A 21027-nucleotide genomic window follows, 5' to 3' on the forward strand; every position below is an offset into this window, starting at 1 on the left:
GATAGTCATATTGTTCAATGTTATGAACTGGAAATTTGAATCGTTGAAGCCATTTCTGTTTTATTGTACCCATGACAAAAATTTTTGATGCATCGTCCAAAGCGTCACGAAGCAAGTTTCCAATTTGAGAGTAGTCATGTCCATCGGTTTTCCAGTTCATGCCATGATGATTATGTTTAAGCCAGTTGTTTTCCCTTTGTATTTTGTCAGAGAGTTTTTTCCATGGGAAGGGATTTTTAAATATTAGAACAATAGGCTCACTATTATCATTGAGAGGAATGATTGCAATTTCCTTTAGAATATAATCTTCTCCGCTTTGCTTGAAACCAGTCATGTCTACTGCATACTCCATTTTTTTTTGTGCAACCTAGACGAGTTTTTTGACTTTCCGGATACTCGAGGTCTACCCCCAGGATGTATCCTACAGGAGCATCGTCGGGAACATTGAAGAAATCACAATTCTGGTCTTCCACCCAATTGAAGCTATCACATGGTTGAAGTTAAAGTTGCACGGATTCAACTGTAACTTTGAGCAAAAAGGGCAATGTCCAGACTTTTTCTTTATTGGCACAGCCGATAACACTAAGATAACGTTTTGAATTTGCCCTCGCCTTACCTCATTTTTTCAAGTATTTTTTTTAAGTGAAAGTGACACTGAGTAGATTCTACTGTAACTTTGATCAAAAAGGCCAAGTTCCAGACTTTTTCTTTATTGGCTAAGCAGATAGCACTGAGATAACGTTTTGAATTTGCCCCCCTCGCCTTACCTCATTTTTTCAAGTATTTTTTTAAGTAAAAGTTGCACTAAGTAGAATTTTACTGTAAATTTGAGCAAAAGGGGCAATGTCCAGACTTTTTCTTTATTGCCAAAGCCGATAGCACTAAGATAACGTTTTGAATTTGCCCTCGCCTTACCTCATTTTTTCAAGTATTTTTTTAAGTGAAAGTGGCACTGAGTAGAATTCTACTGTAACTTTGATCAAAAAGGCCAAGTTCCAGACTTTTTCTTTATTGGCTAAGCAGATAGCACTGAGATAACGTTTTGAATTTGCCCGCGCGTAACTTCACGGTTTGACATATCTATTGAAGTAAAACTTGCACGGATTTTACTGTAACTTTGAGCAAAAAGAGCAATGTCCAGACTTTTTCTTTATTGCCAAAGCCGATAACACTGAGATAAGGTTTTGCATTTGCCCTCGCGTAACCTCAGTGTTTCGCATGCAAAGCAGATAACCCTGAGATAAGGTTTGCAAAAAAGTGTGGACTTTTTGAATTATGCAATTTATGAAATACTTTATAATGTATGAAATTACTTTTGAAATTATGCTAATTTATAAAAGCAGAAAAATAAATAATCTTTGATTGAAACATAAAACGAGACGTTATTTGTTACATACAAAATGATAGAATCAAATATCGGTAATATGTCTATACTCGTGTCTACGGTAAAGCATAGGCCTTCGGCTTGACATCCCCACTGATGGGATTGTACTGAACGAGACGATCGTGTAAAATCATGCAGTAGGCTGAAGTGTGTGCGGGAAAATCCTTTTTAGCCTCAAACTTTAGACGTACATCAACAGGAGCGTTCTTGAGAGATTCGTTTTGCCGTGCACAGTCAATAACTATTAGCGGTTCATTCTCGATGAACATAGATTTTGTCAGCATCGGCTGTGGATCTCTTCCATAGTATGATTTTTGAAAATTAGCATACATATCATAGAGAATCGCATACTGATTGTTATATATGTCGAGATTCATATTGTTGTATGGATAATATTGTGAATTTAAGAAAAGTTTCACAAGAACGAAAACACATAGAGATGGGATTATCTTTACCAATGAAATTCAATAGCTGAATTTTTGTTTATCAGATGCAATGACATATGGCATTAACCATTCTATCTTCGATATTTTTACTTCACAATCTTCATAAGCAGTTACACCAGATGTCGTAGTACCTTCCTGGATTATTGCGTTCAAGTCACTTCTCGATCTTGTAAGAATGAGCTCATGCTTCATGTTAACTATAATTTTTTTATAGTCTTCTGCAAAGCCCATGATCATACTCAGCGGAATCGCAACGTCAAAGTTTCCCTTTTCATCGACAAACGATTTGACGTTTTCTTCATTGCCAAGCCAGCCTGCATTTTCTAGCATATTATTCTGATTCGAATGAAATGAAGTCCATCCTTTCATAAGACTGCTCAAACCAACATTTTTACTTTTATCTATCTCCACAGCATTAATTTCATAACGAATTTCATCAAACAGGTGACAAATGCCATTGTTCACGAATGTAGTTTTAGCTGGAGCTGAAGAACCAGTTTTGAGTTTCAATTTTCCACATACATGCATAGAACTACGTGATGGCAGGAGACATAGATCTTGATGTTGTATAGAAATACGAATTTCATCACTATTATCAAAGCTTAATGATGAGTATGGTTCATGGGCGTGTAACTCGTAATGAGCAATAGACTCATCGAATACGACACCTGATGGAATGCTTAGAATTTCGTCCATTTTTCTGGAAGCAGCAAAGAATTACACAGGTGAATTTTTTCCACGAACTTTTAGTCCTAGGCTTTTCAGAAACTGAATGCTCTTGCGTGTTAACGGTTTGAGTTTCTTCGGTCGACTGATGACTGGTTGCGGTAGATATATGACATGAGACGAAACTTCTATGATTTTATATCCTGGAGGCACGCGGGGAAAGAACTCATGGATTGTGTGAACTTTTTTATCATTGATGTAAGTACCTGCAGTGATGTTGCACTCGCAGTGCGTTGATTTTAAATATTTTCACAGGTAAATCAGAGCTGTGAAGATCTTTAACTTTGAGAATACGAGGATTGAAGCCAAGGAGACGACCTATTGAATCGTGTGGTCTGAAATCTAAGGGATGACTGCAAGTAATTTCACTTCTGAGAGTACTGTTGTTAGCTTTCAAGGAAAAATTAATTCCTTTAGCTTTCAAAGCTGCTTGTAAAAATTGATCAAGAGCATCAATCTCGTAACTGCCAGTTGGAATAGTAATAACTTCACCATTCAAATGAACTTTATTGTTTGATGAGTCAACGTTGGGAATTGAGTTGAATGTTAAAAGTTCAACTAAGCCCAAAACAAAATTCTTATGCTGTGGTAGTTCGATTGAAGGGAAATATTGTGCTTCTAGAACAGAAGATTTTCCCGTTAGACTCAGCGTGAAACTGTCTTCAATGACTGATTGGAAGATTGAAGACTGATTGGATTTGTTTGTCTGGTGAGCTCCTGTTTTATAGTGATCCAGCCCAGAATTGTAGACAAAGATGCCCACAAATGAATGAGTCGAAAGACTGATATCTTGTATAATTATATTTCACTTCTTTCACGTTAAAATATATCATGAGATCTATGGGAGGTTTCAGATCACCGAAACTATCAAAATATATGACTGCGTTGCCTCGTTTTTGAAAACATACCCAGTGCCTCTATTCTGAAAATCATTCAAGTTGACAATAGCGGATTCATTACACCACGGGCCATCGGAGGGCAGATTATTCCTAATAAAAACACCACGGAAATATGGGATTTGCAGCATACGAGCGTATCTCATGAGATCATAGTCAGTCAATGGACGATTTGGCAAAGTTAAATCGAAGTTTTTTTTCTAATAACTTGACTACTCCCAACATGAGGTTTCATGAATAATCCCTTTTATATGGTTTGAGATAGAGAACTTTCCCTAAAGCAATAGCTTCCATGGTCTTATTAGGCCTCTTACTTTCTTCAAGATTTTTCTGTGCTGCCTTGGCATCATTTACTGCTTTAGCTATTCCAGCAGCACCTCCTGCTAGAGCACCGGTGGCACTTAGTCCTGCGAACAATGGAATGAGAAAAGGAAGAACTCTACCAATTTTTGCTGGAAGCGGCAGAACACGTGGAATGATAATTTCTCTTTCCTCCTACACTTTTAACAGCTTGACGTGCACCCTTCAACGCTGATTGAATAACCTTGCGAGAATGTTTACTTGCTCTCATTGATTTTTTAGCTACAGTCACTAACTTATTAAATTTCAGTCCCATTCCAGTTTTTCCTTTTAATTTCATAGCATTGCTAATAGCAATCCTTGGCTCTGACACGCTGCATAGCTTCCTCAGCAAGCTTCTTGTCAACAGCTTTACGATCTCCGTTTTTATCGGAGTAAGCTATGTCATGTTTTTTACATGCCTGATCAAGCGGATTAATACCAGGATCTCCTCTTTTCATTCGCTTTTTTAATTTGGTTCCGGGACCGCAGTATTGATCCAGGAAGATGCATTTCAACAGGTAAGTTATTGATAACTTTATCAAGCAATCCATAGCCTTTCGGCTGTTTCTGAGATTTGTGTATGATCATCTCTCTTCGAGTATTCATTCACAACTGACGTTCATGGTATATAACGAGCGTTTATATTTCAAGAGCTCAATGTTGAATCTGACTTTGTTGCGTGAACATGGATTTTACCGAGCAAAACGTCAAACTCCCTGTCACGAATTTTGATTTTGGAAAAGAGAAGAGAAAGAAGCGTCATGGGGAATTACTACCAGATAGTATACGAGCAGTATTCTGTGGTCCATCAAACTGTGGAAAAACAAATAGTTTATTGGCTCTAATTACACACCCCAATGGTCTTAGATTTGAGAATTTATATGTATACTCTAAATCCTTGAATCAGCCAAAGTATCAATTTCTCAAAAATGTCTTGGATCCGATTGAAGGAGTATCATATCTTCCGTTTAGTGAGCATGAATCTGTAGTATCTCCAGATGAAGCCCTAATAAATTCAATTATGATTTTTGATGATGTGGCATGTGAGAAGCAGGATAACGTCAGAGCATTCTTCTGTATGGGAAGACATAAGAGTGTAGATAGTTTCTATCTATGTCAATCTTATGCTCATATCGGAAAACATCTCATTAGGGATAATGTCAATTTGTTAGTAATTTATCGACAAGATGATGTAAATCTTAAACATAGCTATGAAGATCATGTGAATACTGATTTAACTTTCAATGAATTTCGGAATCTTTATTCTGAATGTTGGAAGAATGATAGATATGGATTCATCGTTATTGACAAAGATAGACCGATGAATGAGGGTAGATACAGAAAAGGATTTGACTGTTTTGCAATTAAAAAGGAATTATGAGTCTCAAACTTGCAGTTCAGTTGTAGACATCGCCACGTCAGCATGTCAGACTTCAAGAAAGAGAAGAATGTTCTTAGTGAGCTCTTGCGAGCTCCTGAGGCTATTAAAAAAAATACACTTTATTAAAACAGGAGAAAGATGATTTTGAAAAAGTCATCGCCGATACTCTAAAACCAGTCGTCACACCACTTGAAAAACTTGTTGAGGTGAAAAGTGAAAGTCCACTGCAGCAACCATCCAATCACATTTTTGTTAAAAACAGCAGTAAGAAAATGAAAAAACGAACAAGAATCGATCGATCAAGTTTGGTCAACGATCAAAATAATAATAATAAAACAAGTTTATTGGTTTATACTGTTTATGGTTATGATGATGATGCTTTTAACACAATAACCAATTCTACATTTAAATCTACGATTGGAAAAAATGAATCAGCTGAAGATTTTTTATCATTGTTAGATAAAAGCCGTAGAACAATTGACAATATATACGGAGTGCGAAAGGTTGATGGAGTGTATATGATTGGTGATTCAGAAATAGAGTTTGATGATAAATATGTCAAAGTCAGAAATGAAAGTTATCCTAAAACGAATGGACTAATGGAATTGCTATTTAAAAAATATCCGGATGATCTTCTTCTGAGTTCAGCAGATCGTGAAAATTATCGCAAGATTCTGGAAGCATCAAATGCTCATCGGAAAAAATTCAGCAAAGATGAATCTATAAGAATGTCGAGAAGTAATAAATATAAGAATATTTTAGCTCCAATGTTCCGCAGCACTCCAAATAAAAAGAACAGCAGCAGCGGGGGAGGACTTGTACCTAAATATAAAATAGCTAAGAAAAATTCTTCCATAGATCTTGTCTACTGGGACGATCCAAATGAGCTTGTCGAACGACTTCGATTATTGATTGCCGAACGATCTGCTGGAAATAACAATCACACCAACGAAATTCATTCAATTATTGAAGAATTGCGTGAAGCTGGGCTAATATATATTGATACGCATCTTTCTTCTTTGCATCAGTACTACCATGAGTCTCGATGTGTTCGGAAGAAAACTTGGGAGCTCGCATAGTAATCTTCGTGCAAGTATATGCGAACGATTCAATAGAACGTTAAAAAATGCAATGTGGACAGAATTTAGCAAACAAGGAAGCTATAAATGGTTTGATATTCTACCTAACTTGCTCAAAGCATACAATTCGAGAAAACATCGGACAACAGGAATCGAGCCTGAAAATGTTACACAGGCAAATGAGAGAGAGGTCAAGAGACGTTTTCCTACTGATAAGTCGTCAGTGAAAGAACCGAAATTCAAAGTAGGAGATAAAGTACGAATAAGTAGGATAAAAAATGTTTTTGAAAAAGGTTACACGCCAAATTGGTCTACAGAAATTTTCACAATAACACGAGTTGTAAAAACAGATCCAGTAACTTACCACCTCAAAGATTATTATGATAAACCCGTCTCTGGTAGCTTTTATGAAACGGAAATTCATAAAACTATGTATCCGGAAATTTATTTTGTAGAAAAAGTTTTAAAGAAAAGTGGTAAACGCGTATATGTTAAATGGTTAGGATTCAGTAGCGATCACAATAGTTGGATAGATAAAAATGAGATTGTATAAATTATTCAAGGTTCTAAAAAATAAGAAAGCAATTATTATTATATTTAATTATGTATTTTTACTCATGTGAATTGCAGTTTTAACAAATAAATAGTATTTAATAATTATCAGTCTTTATATTTCATTATTTTAGCATGTGGTGAACTTAAAAGAAGTTCCACCCTGATATGTTATAAATAAACTAAGTTTATTTGCTGTATTTGAAAGATTATTGAAAAGTTCTTGATCTTTCAAGATTGCCGATGAGATCTTTTCTGGCATAAATATTTGAAAGCTGTCATCAAACTCGGCCACGATCTTCGTGCCGAATCTAGTCTTCACCTCCTTGAGTGCAGTCACCATCTACTCATGATCTTTTTCTAAGTCCATGACTTTCTTCTTAGGCAAGAACTCGCGCTCAGCAATTTTGTTAAGTGCAGATAGATCCATTCTGAAACGTGAACAATGAGAATTTGTGTGTTAGAGAAAAGATTTTCTTTGAGATCAAAAAAAAAAATAGTGAGAATCAGCTGTGAACTTACTTGGAAATGTTAAGTGAGTCTTGGTTTCTTCTCCAAAGGTAGGTAATTTTCAAGCTCGACTGCTCGAATGTGCTTTTCACCGTGGTGCGTCGGTTCATATAGCCCGTTCCCCACCACGATGTCTGCCCCTTCCATAGCCTCTTGTAGAATATCTCTTCTATTGGAAGATGCCCCCTCCATCGATGGATTTCATTCGTGCATTAGCTCCTCACAAACATCGTATTCGATAATGATTGGTTCGCCTGTATCGCCATAAAGTGTCATCCCCACTCGTGCTGCACTGTTTTCATTGGACAATTCGTTCCCCCTCTCCATTGCTCTCTCGCTTTCTTCTTTAGTATTGGTCGCTTCATACCCCTTCTCCAATTCCATCTCCCCCACTCTTTCTCCTCTTGTATCAGCCATTTTTTCATCCTCCTCCATTTGACTTACAGCCAGCGCCATCTGTTCCTCAATAATTCGGTAATGACCCCAAGGCAAAGTGTCTGTGCTACGAAAAGTATCTTTTGTCATCGTGCGGACTTAGTGCTATTTTATTCTGTTTTTCAGTATGCACTATGTGTAATTTAGAGCGAATGTTGCACTGCTCACGTTTAACAATAATTTGTTCTTCAAGACATTTTCGATAATCTTCGAACGTGATTGTCTTCTTCACAACACTTGACTTTATGCCTTTGGCTTTTTTCACAGTCTCAGATCCATCTATCAAAATACTATACATTTTGCTACGTAAACCAATAAATTCCGTCATAATCTTGCCACAGCATTCATCTTTCATTAATCCAGGCACTTTTTTATTGACACGCGGGATTCCAAATTGATTGTTCTCTTTGCAAGTCTTCTTTCATTATTTTATACATATCCACGTCAACAACTTCATATATTAGACTATCTGTGTCGGTGTAAAGGAGTTTACATTTTTCCCCAAGTCGCCGCTTCATATACGAATAATGAAAATCGTATAACAATGTTTTAGACAAATCGAGAATGCTGAGACCAACGTATATTGGTTTTTTAATTGTAATACTTGTTCTCTTTAGCTGTATAGCAACCAAATTTTCATCAAAGATAGCACAACTATGAAAATTTGGTTGAGCTATACGTGCTTCATATCGACCATATCGACCAGTAAATTTATTCACTAATCGCACATCAACGCGAGATCGTTCTCGCTCGATGCACTTACCATATACTGCATTAATTAATAACTTGTAGAAAAGCTCCTCAAACTCATTCTTGGCCTGCTTTCTCTTCTCTGTATTAAATTCAACATATGGTTTGAGCCAAGGCTTCTGCTCAAAACTCAGAATCCTATGCACTTTTTTAAGTCGAAGTCCATTATCTAGTACCTGTTTTAACGCAAGATAATGGATGACATACCTTTTCTTATCGTTCAAAGTAGTCAGCAGTTTCTTCTGCTTTGAGCCAGGGGGTGTACGATGCTCTGCACAAAAAGGCAAATCTTGATGATCATCATGTATTTCTTCAGGATACTCTAAATCTACTTCAGCAAAGTAGCCTGTATCAGAGTCTGGTGGTGCATTGAAAAAATTTGAATTTGTTTCATATTCAATCCATTTGAATTTTCCCACTGGTAAATACTGCACCATGTAGGGATTGTTCGCCTTAGCATACCGATTGTAACATTGACTTATTCCTCCTCGAATGCCTGCTTCAATAAACATCAGCATATCTATATATGTGAGAAGCTCCAATTCCACTTTTGTCATTTTTAGAGCTGCTGAAAATGTGAGGAGTCGTGTAAAAGTGTGCAGGACATAAATTATACGCTTTCAGTGATGTCTCTCGAAAACTTTCAAAGACGTCAGCTAATAATAAAACATCTGTTTTCAAGTACAAATCTGAATATTCACCCAAAGTTCTTATAGTAAACATATTCCACACTGTAACAGCATGATGATAGTCTTCATCAATAATGTGAGAATCTGTTAGTTTATTGTAAAACTCATTCTTTTCCGGCAGTTTTGTAGTCATCAACTTGTCCAATCCATCTACGAAATCATATGGAAATACACCTTTTCGTCTCAGAAGATTGATTTGCTCATCTGTAAATCCATCAGTTTTGAACTCATTTACTGCTATCGGAACTGTTTCCAAATATGATGCAAGCTTTTCCAACGATGATGGTAAAAAACGCCATGAATCTATAAATCTAAAACTGATGTCACAGTCATCTATAAACTTCGTAAATGAAATATATTTTTCTTTGTTATGAGGTATCAGAGATACTCGTCCACTCATTATTGTAGAAGTAGCAATCTCTTTCAAAATCAAGTGTGTGTCATAATTGAGGTTATGAAAGATAACTCGAATCCTTGTAATTTAAATTGCATGAATTGTGAGCCCCTCTGAAACTAAATAGAAAAAAATGTCTTACATGTTGTACAGCATTAAAGTCAAATATTTGTATACATGAAAAACTAACGTACCGTCCTGTTAGATGACAATGGTCTCGTACTGCGAGTTCTTCATTTTTAAGAGGCTTTTGGCATATATGACAAACAGTTGACCTCCGTAAAGATAATTCTTCTAAATCTGTAAGTCTCATTGGTTTTGGATTTTTGTAGAGTAGATCAATCTTTTCACTAATTCCTTTCAGTTCTCGAACAAACCATTTTGCCGGTGTCTCTTCATCTTCATTTTTTTGTCTGTATGATTTATAAACAGATAAACTGTCATCAAAGCTGCACTTTATATAATAGCCTATGCTATATGCTTCATGAAGCTGTAAAGCATTTTCATTTTCAGTAGCCTTTAACAAACATTCGAAATCTGCATAAATAACAAAAGGAACTTTTTCACTTTTATTATAATCTTCAAATTTAAGAATGTTATTTTTAAGTCGGGCAAATTAATTCGACATTTATTTATATTTTTGCAATCATTTTCATGCATTTCCAGCCTTTCTTTACAGTAAAAAATTTGTAAACACCTTTCGCAGTGGTATGATTTTACATGAGATTTGCTTAATTGAGAGCTTAAAATTCGAGACAGATACTTAATCCAAACGTAGTGGTATTTAGGCAGGCTTCCGCCATCATCATGATTATTTTCTTCATTTTCATCTATGTAAAAATCTTGAATGAGGAGTAGATTTACATGTTTTTCTTTCTTTTCTTTTGTAATATGGCATGGCGATACTTTGGCAAATTTTGCATTATACTTGCTTTAACATGTATACATTTACTGAGATATCATTTAATTTTTCAAATTTTGGTACATCTTTAAGCTAGACTGGAAATTATATATCACCAAAGTTCAGCTCGTTCTCATACATTCGATATTGATTAACTCTATTGGGATTAGTTTCACTAGGATGCAATGCTGAAAGTGTAGCATACTTTAAACACTGATTATCATTATTACGAATATTAACATATGCCTTTTTCTTTTCTATAAACTTTGGAAGTGGAATGAAGGAACTCCCCTTGATTGGAGAATATTTTTTCATATTGATACACAAACTGATAATACTCGTCAGGGTCCAGCCAGAATCTTTCTCCTGAAATTCTTTAAGCTGGGTGAGAATATGTTCTTTGATATGATCATCGCATCGTTAAAAAAACTTAGAATGTCTATATGCTTTATATTTACAACTACACCTGTTCTAATTCGATTTTGAAAAGCTGATTCTACATCTCGCCACTCAACTCTAGCTTCAGTTTCTTCCGATTGTAGACTTCTTCCTTGCTGAAGATGTTGTTCGAGTTGAACTTGCACACATGAAAGATGTGTCATACAAGTTTGATATTTCTGCTTTTCTCCTCTTGCAAGATTAGCTTTGTCGATTTTTTCATTCAATTCCTTTATTGTAGAATTGCACATGTCCAGCCAATAATGAATATCATTATTGCTTATTTCATGAATATTTCGCAAAGTATCACGCACTACTTCAACAAGGCGTTCAAAAAGTTGAAATGATGCCATATTTACTTTTTTTACTTAACACTCGCAAAATAGAATTGTCTAAAGAACTAGTTTCATGTACTGTAGTAGACAAAGTCTGCTCCTCTAAGTAAAAGTTCTTGCTTTATATAGACGAGACCACGAAAGAAGAGAAGGAACATTTTAGTAACTACCAATGAATAGGAAATTTGACGACAAGGAGAAGGGATATTTTTTTGGGAAGGGATGGATTTTCTATCTTTGCTCCAATGAGAAGTGGTCATCTTTGAAACTGAAAAGCCGAGGAGAAGGGATATTTTCTTGGGAGGGGATGAATTTTCTATTTTTAGACCAATGAGGTCTATGCTTCTTTTGACAACCAATTGTAAAGGTAGAGTTTATCCTTATATATAAGCAGGATGTTAAAATTCATCTGTTCATTTACAATAAAGTCGTCTAAGAGAACTAACTCTACAAAGCTCCAAGATGACTACAATGTGTGAATACAAAAAGATGTTCGAAAATACCATACTGAAATATCCAGAAGAAAATGTTTATATTGTTGACATTCAAGGATTTCAAAGAATTGCTGTGGATACTTTATTTTCAAGGAAATTAGTATCCTCAACGTAAAAAAAAACAGCTTTACCGACTGCTTACCTCTTCAAGTCTCCAATGCCGTGGGAAGAACTTACCGAGGAAGAAAAATGTATGATTCATTGGCTGGAAAAAAGTTACCATGGAATCGAATGGAATTCTGGTGACATTCCATACCATCGACTTCAACAAGTTACAACTCTTACAAATCTTTACGCGAGGTGTTAAAAAAATATTCGTTAAAGGAGAACAGAAAGCACTGGTGGTTGTGGTTGTGGTTAAAAAATTATTTGCCGAATACGTAAGTATTTATACTTTGCTTCAGTTTTTTTTTCATTTTTCAGTTTTTTTTTCCACTCTGCAAATTTTCTAAAATATTTTACAATTTTTAACTTTCCTAAATAAATTTGGGAAAACTCAAAGTTTTAATAAACGGTTTGGTGTCCACAGTTCTTTAAATTTATTTTTTTTTATAATTTTTGTAAATTTTGTTTACATTGATGTGATCTATTATTATCTCATCATCTATAATCCGCGGTAAATTGCGTTGTTGTTGCTGCTGAGGTTGCTGTTCTTGCTGTGACGGCTGTTGCTGCTGCTGCTGTTGCTGCTGTTGCTGCTGCTGCTGTTGCTGCTGCTGTTTCTGCTGCTGCTGTTTCTGCTGCTGTTGCTGCTGCTGTGGCTGCTGTCGTTGCTGTTTACTATCAGTCCTTTTCAATTGCAAAATACCACGTCTCGTAACCTCTGAAAAATTAAAGCAAACAAAAAATAAATTTATTGTATACAAAATAAAACTAATTTATAGTTAAAGCATTTTTTTACCTGAAGTTACCATTGTAGATAGAATAGAACTCGAGCTAGAACTTGAGCCCGACCGAGACCGTCTTCTTCGGGTCACCGAAGATTGTCGAGGCTGCTCAGCTGCTTGAGATCGCCGAGACTGCTCAGCCGTCAAAAATCGCCGAGGCTGCTCAGCCATTGGGGATCGCTGCGCCGGGTCAGCCGCCGAGGATCGACGAGGACGCTCAGCCATTGGGGATCGCTGCGCCGGGTCAGCCGCCGAGGATCGTCGAGGATGCTCAGCCGTCGAAGATCGCCGAGGCTGCTCAGCCATTGGGGATCGCTGCGCCGGGTCAGCCGCCGAGGATCGTCGAGGATGCTCAGCCGTCGAAGATCGCCGAGGCTGCTCAGCCATTGGGGATCGCTGCGCCGGGTCAGCCGCCGAGGATCGTCGAGGATGCTCAGCCGTCGAAGATCGCCAAGGCTGCTCAGCCATTGGGGATCGCTGCGCCGGGTCAGCCGAGGATCGACGAGGATGCTCAGCCATTGGGGATCGTTGAGGATGCTCAGCCATTGGGGATCGTCGAGGATGCTCAGCCATTGGGGATCGTCGAGGATGCTCAGCCATTGGGGATCGTCGAGGATGCTCAGCCATTGGGGATCGTCGCGGTGCTAATTGCTGCAAAACAGCATTTGGTGGTTGTGGCACTGGAACATTAAAAAAATTTTAATAGATTAATTTAAAAAAAAACTTTTGAATGGTACAATGAAAAAAAATTTTACTTACGTGTTTTGACCACGTTCATTGCCCAGGAGACGTAGTCGAGCATTGTTAGGAGCGTTGGTGCGTTGGCGACCAGCCAACGTATACGCTCCTGGGCAACCTGCAGACTCCGTCGGCTTCGAGAAGGCTGCATTGTTGAATACAGCTTCTTCGGTGACATTTTCTTGTCAGCTTGCAGACAGAAAACTTTTCACTATTTTGCCGAAAGAATTCAAGAATCAACTTGAAAACGAGGAGTGAATTGACTGACGAAGCATGCACCGGGTCCTTAAATACGGTGGACAGCGAAGCTTCCCTTTCCACTTCAATTGCCAAAAGTCCTTCGATTTGTCGAAAAATTTCCACTTTCTTCTCATAGAACCTCCTTTAGACACTTCCCACCGGAATTTTCAAAATCTCCTCCCTCTCAACAAAATTTGACCATCCCTCAATCACTCGAGTGCACACCTACGCTTTCTTGGAGTGAGAGAGAGAGAGAGAGAGAGAGAGAGAGAGCGGTTATCGTTGACTGTCCATATCTTAAATTTTCATGCGAGAATCCTCAGCATGTATCCGACTTATCTGCAAGCAATCGACCAGATGTGTATACTTGCGCGTAGGCTAGGAAGCGGTCGGTAAAATATGTATCCCCGAGCGAGAAGGGGGCGGAGAGAGAGAGAGAGAGATAGATAGCGAGCGGTTATCGTTGACTGTCCATATCTTAAATTTTCATGCGAGAGTCCTCAGGATGTATCCGACTTACCTGCAAGCAATCGGCCAGATGTATATACTTGCGCGTAGGCTAGGAAGCGGTCGGGAAAATATGTATGCCCGAGCGAGAAGGGGGCGGGTCAGATGTGCATACGTACGCGCAGATAAGCATGCGGAGTCGAGGAAGTCTGAGTGAGATTGTGAAAAAAGGTGGGGATAGCTCCTCTCAAAAAAAATCCCTCTTTCGGAAAACACGGGTGAGAGTAGGGGAAACTATCCTACTCTCTTATCAGGCCCAATAGTAGAGAACGCTATAGGCATTTCCAAAACGTAATAGAGAGAGAGAAAGAGAACCATCCCACTCTTTCATCGGGTACTAAAACACGAGGGGCGTGTATGCGGCAGAGGAGAACGCTATAGGCGTTCAAAAAACCCCTCTTTCGGAAAACGCGGGTGAGAGTGGGGAAACTATCCTACTCTCTCATCGGGCCCCCATAGTAGAGAACGCTATAGGCATTCCAAAACATATTGGAGAGAGGGAGAACTATCCCACTCTTTCACCGGGTACTAAAACACTCTGAGAGGAGAGGAGGTGTTTTAGTATCTTGAAGAGAGAGAGGGGATCCCTCCTCTTCCATCGGGTACCAAAACACTCTGAGAGGAGAGGGGGTGTTTTAGTATGCCTATGGTTTAGTATGCCCTAGGTTAAACTTACCAGTAAAATGAGGCCCACGAAGGGCACGGAATATTCGGATGATTCTGTCTAAACTGCCTCACTGCATCAACAGAATTAAATCCAACTAGAATTAGCACTTCCAGCATTCGCATCCGCTCTGCACTAGAATACGCCATTATGCAACAGATTTAGCAATCTCACGCTCCAGGTTTTTTGCGAGACAATAAATGACAGGTCGCTCTAACTATGTAGTTGATGATCAACTTTCATTCATTTAATTATTTATTTTGTTCAAATACATAACAAATAAGTTTTATATTCGAATTTTGTTGAGGCGTGGATTTATTTGATATTGTATAAAGAAACTTAATGCATATAATGAATATAAAGATATGACACGAAAATAAAATCAAAATTAACAAACTACTTTTTATAAACAAATTTTTCGTAACAATGTTTATATAACCAACGAGTGAAATAAGACAAGCTGAGAGATAAACTAAATAAAACCGCATTTTTTGACAATACGTATGAATATCTTGTTTTGATATTGAAGTCTGTGAAGAAAAATACGTATCTCAGCGGCGGGCTTGAGAACGACGTATCTAGGTGGTGTCCCAGAGAACGCAGTCTCTTGGAAGCATTCTCTAGAACAATATTTCTCAGATACTACTAAAAAACGAAATAACTCAAATCATACACCTTGCCTTCGTTGGCCGGGATGTACCTTGCCTTCATTGGCCGAGAATTACTACACTTTGCCTTCAGTGTCCGGAATTATTTTAACGTGCTTTTTGTAACTGGGAGATTTGTAAATTTGTCTACAAGGACTTGGTTCACTATACCTTTTGATTGCTGGGATTTCACATATTTTTTGTTAAATTAAAATTTTTGTTTTTGATCTCAAAAGAATAAGGGTTCTGCATAAAAGCTTTTTAGGTCACGAAAATTTATGGGTAGGATAGACAATTACTCCTGATTAAAAAAAGATTGATAAAAAATTTTGAAATTATCCGTTTGACCTCGAAATAACCTTAAAGGTCATGTTCAAGGTCAAGGTCTCCATCGAATAGCCAGGGAAAAATCTTGAAACTTTTATAATAAACATTTTTCTCTAAATGCTTTCCGGCCGAGTTATCTTGCCGTTCCGGAACTTTGCTATACCCTATATAGCAATAATAAATTTAACACAAAGATCAATATTAATCATCGTGCAATGGACTCTAACATGTGTCAGATATTAAGAAACAAGGTTAAGAAACAAATTGATATGACTGATTATCCTACCAAACCTACATTACCGACTTGGGATAATGTAGGTACTTCTGAACATCGACCTAGGATAAATCAAATGAACAAACCCTATCAGAGGATAACAAGAAACTTACAGACGAATCTACACAAGAGCCCCTCCTGCATACAACTACATCAATCAACTAGTCACACAACATAATGGAGCAACATCTTGACTTCATTGAAGAAAGCAAAAAAGAACTAATTCAAGAAGAAAAATCGTTTAGTGATTTCAAGACTCTCAACAGATCTATAAATAGAAATGATAGTTTAATACTCTATGTAAATATAAGAAGCCTAAACACAAATCATAGCAAACTAAATATTTTTGTTGAGAGTCTAAAGATCAAACCTTACATAATAATATGCACGGAAACCTGGAAACCTGGAAACCTGGGTCAATGACCAAGAATTTGTATTACCAGGTTACAAAATATATTAGAATAATAGAAAATAAATAAATCGGATGGTGTAGTCCTATACATAAATTATAATGTCAATGAGACAACCAAAATAATTGAATATGGAAACAGTAAGATTTTAAACACTCAAATCCAACTCAATAATAATTGTACTCTAGATATATCGGCAGTATATAGATCACATGATTTTAGTTGTCATGAATTTATTAATATGAAAAACATCTGCAGAATACTAGAAACATTAAAAATCACCTGATTATTGGTGATTTTAATATAGATATCATGGAAGAAAAAGAAATCAGCCAAGAGTTTTTGATTACTTCTCTTGAAAAAGGTTTTTTCCTTGGATTTAGGAATACTACTAGACCATCTGATAATGGGCTCAAAATTTCGGAAAAAAGTCTAAGCTTTAGTTAACAAGTTATGACTTGTAACGAGTTATGCACAACGAGCATAACTCGTAAACAAAATATAGCGCGCAAGCTATTAGAACGGGACGAGTGCGTAAAAAGCAACTATACTGAGGAGGAAACGGCTGCTGAGGCATGGGCCATGATCGGACCTAAGGTCACCGAGGTCATAGAGGCCTCACTACATGCGCGCACCCTGGAGCGTGAAGCTCACAAGCTTTACGAGAAAGCTGCTAAGCGCTTCGGGGGCGCGTTCCTGCGCCACGCAGGAAGATGAGCGCCCCTCGTCGAAGGGCAAAGAGGCGTATACCGCCGCCTAAAGAGCTTGTCTTGAGCCTACGGCGCCCCGCATGAGCGAAGAGCGCGAGTGTGCAAGCAGGAGGAGATTGCGCGGGAACGCGCACAGGCCCAGACGAAAATCCGCAAGGCCGAAGAGGTCCTCGCGCGCGCCCGCGCCCAAGCGGGAGGCAGACCGGCAGCAAATACTCCAGCAGCGACAACACGACCAACGTCGAATAAGTGCTGCTTCATGTGCGGGCACGAGTATTGTATTACGACAATCTAAACAGTCACCTAAATAACACTCATCAGGAGGATTTTTACAAACGATTGCCTGCAATGCGGACATAAGTTATAAGGGGTATTTGAGTATCTTTTGTCATATTTTCTAAATCAGTAGCTTCTAGCATTAACTTAAAATTCTCGTAATGTACACATAAGCATACATTATGTGTCACTGCTACCAGCTAAAACACAATGGGTTAGTCTTAATTGCATAAATTTAGTTAAATTAATTTTGACATCTTCGTAATCTTTTTGAAATAAACAATAAATTTCATTCAAATTAGCGAGCAGTAATCTTTCTTGAACTTGTTCTCGTTTGCCGTTTTCCTGTTTTTCAGATAAGCAGTCTTTTAGGCCTGGCATAATTCGACTATGTCATCGTTTACAAAAACATTTTTAACTAAATTTACAGTTTTCGCTGGAAGAACCTTGCCACCTTTTTTTTCGGGAATTGAGAAAATTTCATTTTTAGTTATCAAATCTTTTGTCTCTCGAGCTTCCCTATCAGTACAACTAAACTCTCTAGTAGTAGGAGCAATACTGTTACTGCGTCATGCAACTCCTGCGCCACTAAATACCGGTCGATGGTAACAAGAATGATCCCTGTTTTATCATTTGATTTACCTATCAGCACTGTTTTACCTCTTATCATTGCAAGCAGTGTCTCTCTTTGCTCGAACAAAAATAGTTTACTATGATCGTTCTTAATATTACTAGTATGTGGTGAGATTTTTATGTCGTTTGTAAAAGCTACGGTCCGGCTGCGAATGTGCTAAGCCTATTCCGAACGATCTTAAGAGCTTCTATAATTCAAATTAAAAAAAAAAAAAACTTACCAAACCGATGCGTACGCATTCTTTTAAACGACAAAATCGGCATAAACTATTAGTTCTTCTATAATCAATAATACATTTTCCTTTTCCAGTTACACAGGGAGGGACCTGTAAAAAGGGACAATTTTGAAAATTCGATGACAATATATTACAATATTAAAGAACTAACCTGCCCGTTGAAGTTACTGAAACGAATACATCGCTCACAAATTACTCGACGTACAGTGAGAATATTAATGTCCCGATTATTTTTACATACTTGACAATGATGCTGAAAATATAATTCTTATTAACTTTTATTATTAAGATTCAAGTTTTTATTATACATTAATTTATTTTATATATTTGTGTTAAATGACGATTATTTATTGATCAATAATTATATTATCGACAATAAAATGCAAAATCATCACTTAACTCCGATCTCAGCCCAAAGACAAAAAATATCTGAGATCGGGCTTGCTTCGCCTCATTACAGTCAAAAACACATGCCAAAATGACACTGCATTTAGCCGATCTTTGCGTTTGCTATGCCATTTATTGCACCTAATGAGAGGAAGTCTCAGATTTTATCGACCGACACTATAGTACGAATGTTTGGTAGAATATTACTTGTAACTTTACTTGTAAATAAATACAAAGCAAGAAAGCAATAATTTGTTCCGATTATATAACCTCGGCTAAATTCTTTGCGCAGCTAATGAAATCCATTAGTTTAAAAGATATTAAGGTCCCAATTTTTTTCTGTCACCCTGTATACCCTGTATAACTGAAAATCACTGTTTTTGTTAAAACTCATGACTTGTTAACTAAAGCTCAGACTGTTTTCCGAAAATTCATATTATTAGGAGATTATGATGTCTATTTGTCATATAAATTTCAGTTCATTTCCTTAATTATACCCGGAGAAAAATCAAATAATTAAAAATGCTTTAATTACAAACAATCACATTGAAAAATCAAATAATTAAAAATGCTTTAATTACAAACAATCACGAATTTTACTGTAATTATATTGAATCTTTAAAAATAATGTCACATTTTTTTCTAGAAAACACACTTTTTACCAATTATCTATAGCATCATAGTTCTATTATAATCATATCAAATCAATATAGTTTTTAAAATTCTCACGCTAAAGCGTGATTTATATAAGTATTTATATAAGTATACCCTAACGATGCTGAATTATGCTTTAATTACGAACAATCACGAATTTTAATATATTATTTTTGGATGTATTTATTTATTGAAACTATAAATTAAGTTGGAGGAAGCTGCGTGCTAATGAATTGGCAGCGGTTTTTTTTTTTATTTTTTCTATATCTCGTACAAATAAGAAATATTCCAAATGCCATGTATACCAAAATATAAGTATTCAGACTAACTATTTATAAAAAAAAAATCGAGCCCAAAAAAAACTGGCCTTTTCGAAAAAAATGCATTTTAATTTTGTTACAGAAAGTGCAACGTCATCTTTGTTTTTTTTTTTTTTTTGTAAAAAAAATTAAAACGCGGCACATCGAAAGAGCATCACCCACAGCATCAACTGGATGGATAATTATTTTTAAATGTCGATAAAAAGACTAATTAGAGCGATTTAAAAAAAGTTGTGATTTGCGATAATCGAAAAACTAAAAGCCAATTTTCAAAAGTGCATAAAACATGCATTATTGACGATATTGAAAAATAAAATAATGCGTGTGCGTTTATTTTACGTGTAGAAATAATACACACCTTTCACAAGGAAAAATGTTAGCAACCATAAGTTACGTGTCCAATGTCCATCCTCACCAATCTGTATCTTATAGTATTATAATTATCATTTCTCCTCTAAAAAGTTACGAAATTCATAATGTTTACAGCATGCAAAACTTTTTCTGTATTTTTATCAATATACGCTAATGAATGTAGAGAAATCCGTTTAAAAAATGTCAAGTATTAAAAATTAGCACACCCCTGGTAGAAATGTGAATGATTCCTTGGCTAAATAATGTCTTATCTAACCTAATAAGCCAAGTAATCGTTGGCAACTTGGCTAAAAAATCGTCCACTGCCGTATGCACATAATGGCCGCTTATGCATGGCTACTTAGCTAAAATTAACTAAGTTTTATTAAATGGATGCTTAGACACTTTTGGGGAAATATGGAGGTTACGTTATCTCTGTATATTTTTATTTATCATTTATTACATCAAAAATGAAGGAGATGAAATGAAATGAAATACGCGAAACGTACGCGATAGCCTTTCCTATTTTCCAAGAGCTTTGCCCACACCTTTCGCACGCACAAACTTGGAAAATTTTTCGCGTGCGAAAAATTTCCTCTAGCCAGGATGCCACGGAAACGACACAGAGAGGACAAATGGCAGAGATGATACTAGTGGACGCAAGAACGTGGTGCTGGAGAAGACTGGAGGACGAAGTAGATTCGGACCCCTGGGGGGACGGCTAGAAGATTGTGATTCGCAAGCTTGGCGCCTGGAACCCTCTAGAGACGAAGGACGCGGACAAGATGGAGAGGATTGTTGACGATCTTTTCCAATCCTACCCGGACAGAACGGACGACACGGATGAAAACGCCGCAATGAAGAGTCCACTTTTCACGGTGGCGGAGCTCGAGAGGGCTGCTGCCAAGCTGTAGCCTCGGAAAGCTCCAGGGCCTTACGTCGTGCCTGGTGAACTGCTGCGGGCCATCGTGGCCGAAAAGCCCGATGCATTGCTGCAGCTTTGCAAAGGCTGCC

The 21027-nt window shown here is 37.1% G+C and overlaps 1 protein-coding gene across 3 annotated transcripts in view; it reads right to left on the bottom strand.

The window, feature by feature from the left end:
- LOC116417957 overlaps window positions 1–21027 on the bottom strand; it is a 246042-nt gene that overhangs the window by 181649 nt on the left and 43366 nt on the right. For all 3 annotated transcript variants that reach the window (XM_031933154.2, XM_031933152.2, XM_031933153.2), the window contains exons 2-3: window positions 18453–18554; window positions 18287–18391 (exon numbers count right to left, since the gene is read on the bottom strand). In XM_031933154.2, the coding sequence (XP_031789014.1) occupies window positions 18287–18391; window positions 18453–18554 (207 nt within the window). The remainder of the gene's footprint in view (window positions 1–18286; window positions 18392–18452; window positions 18555–21027) is intronic.

This window comes from Nasonia vitripennis (assembly GCF_009193385.2).
Source record: "Nasonia vitripennis strain AsymCx chromosome PSR unlocalized genomic scaffold, Nvit_psr_1.1 chrPSR_random0001, whole genome shotgun sequence".
Lineage (NCBI taxonomy): Eukaryota > Metazoa > Arthropoda > Insecta > Hymenoptera > Pteromalidae > Nasonia > Nasonia vitripennis.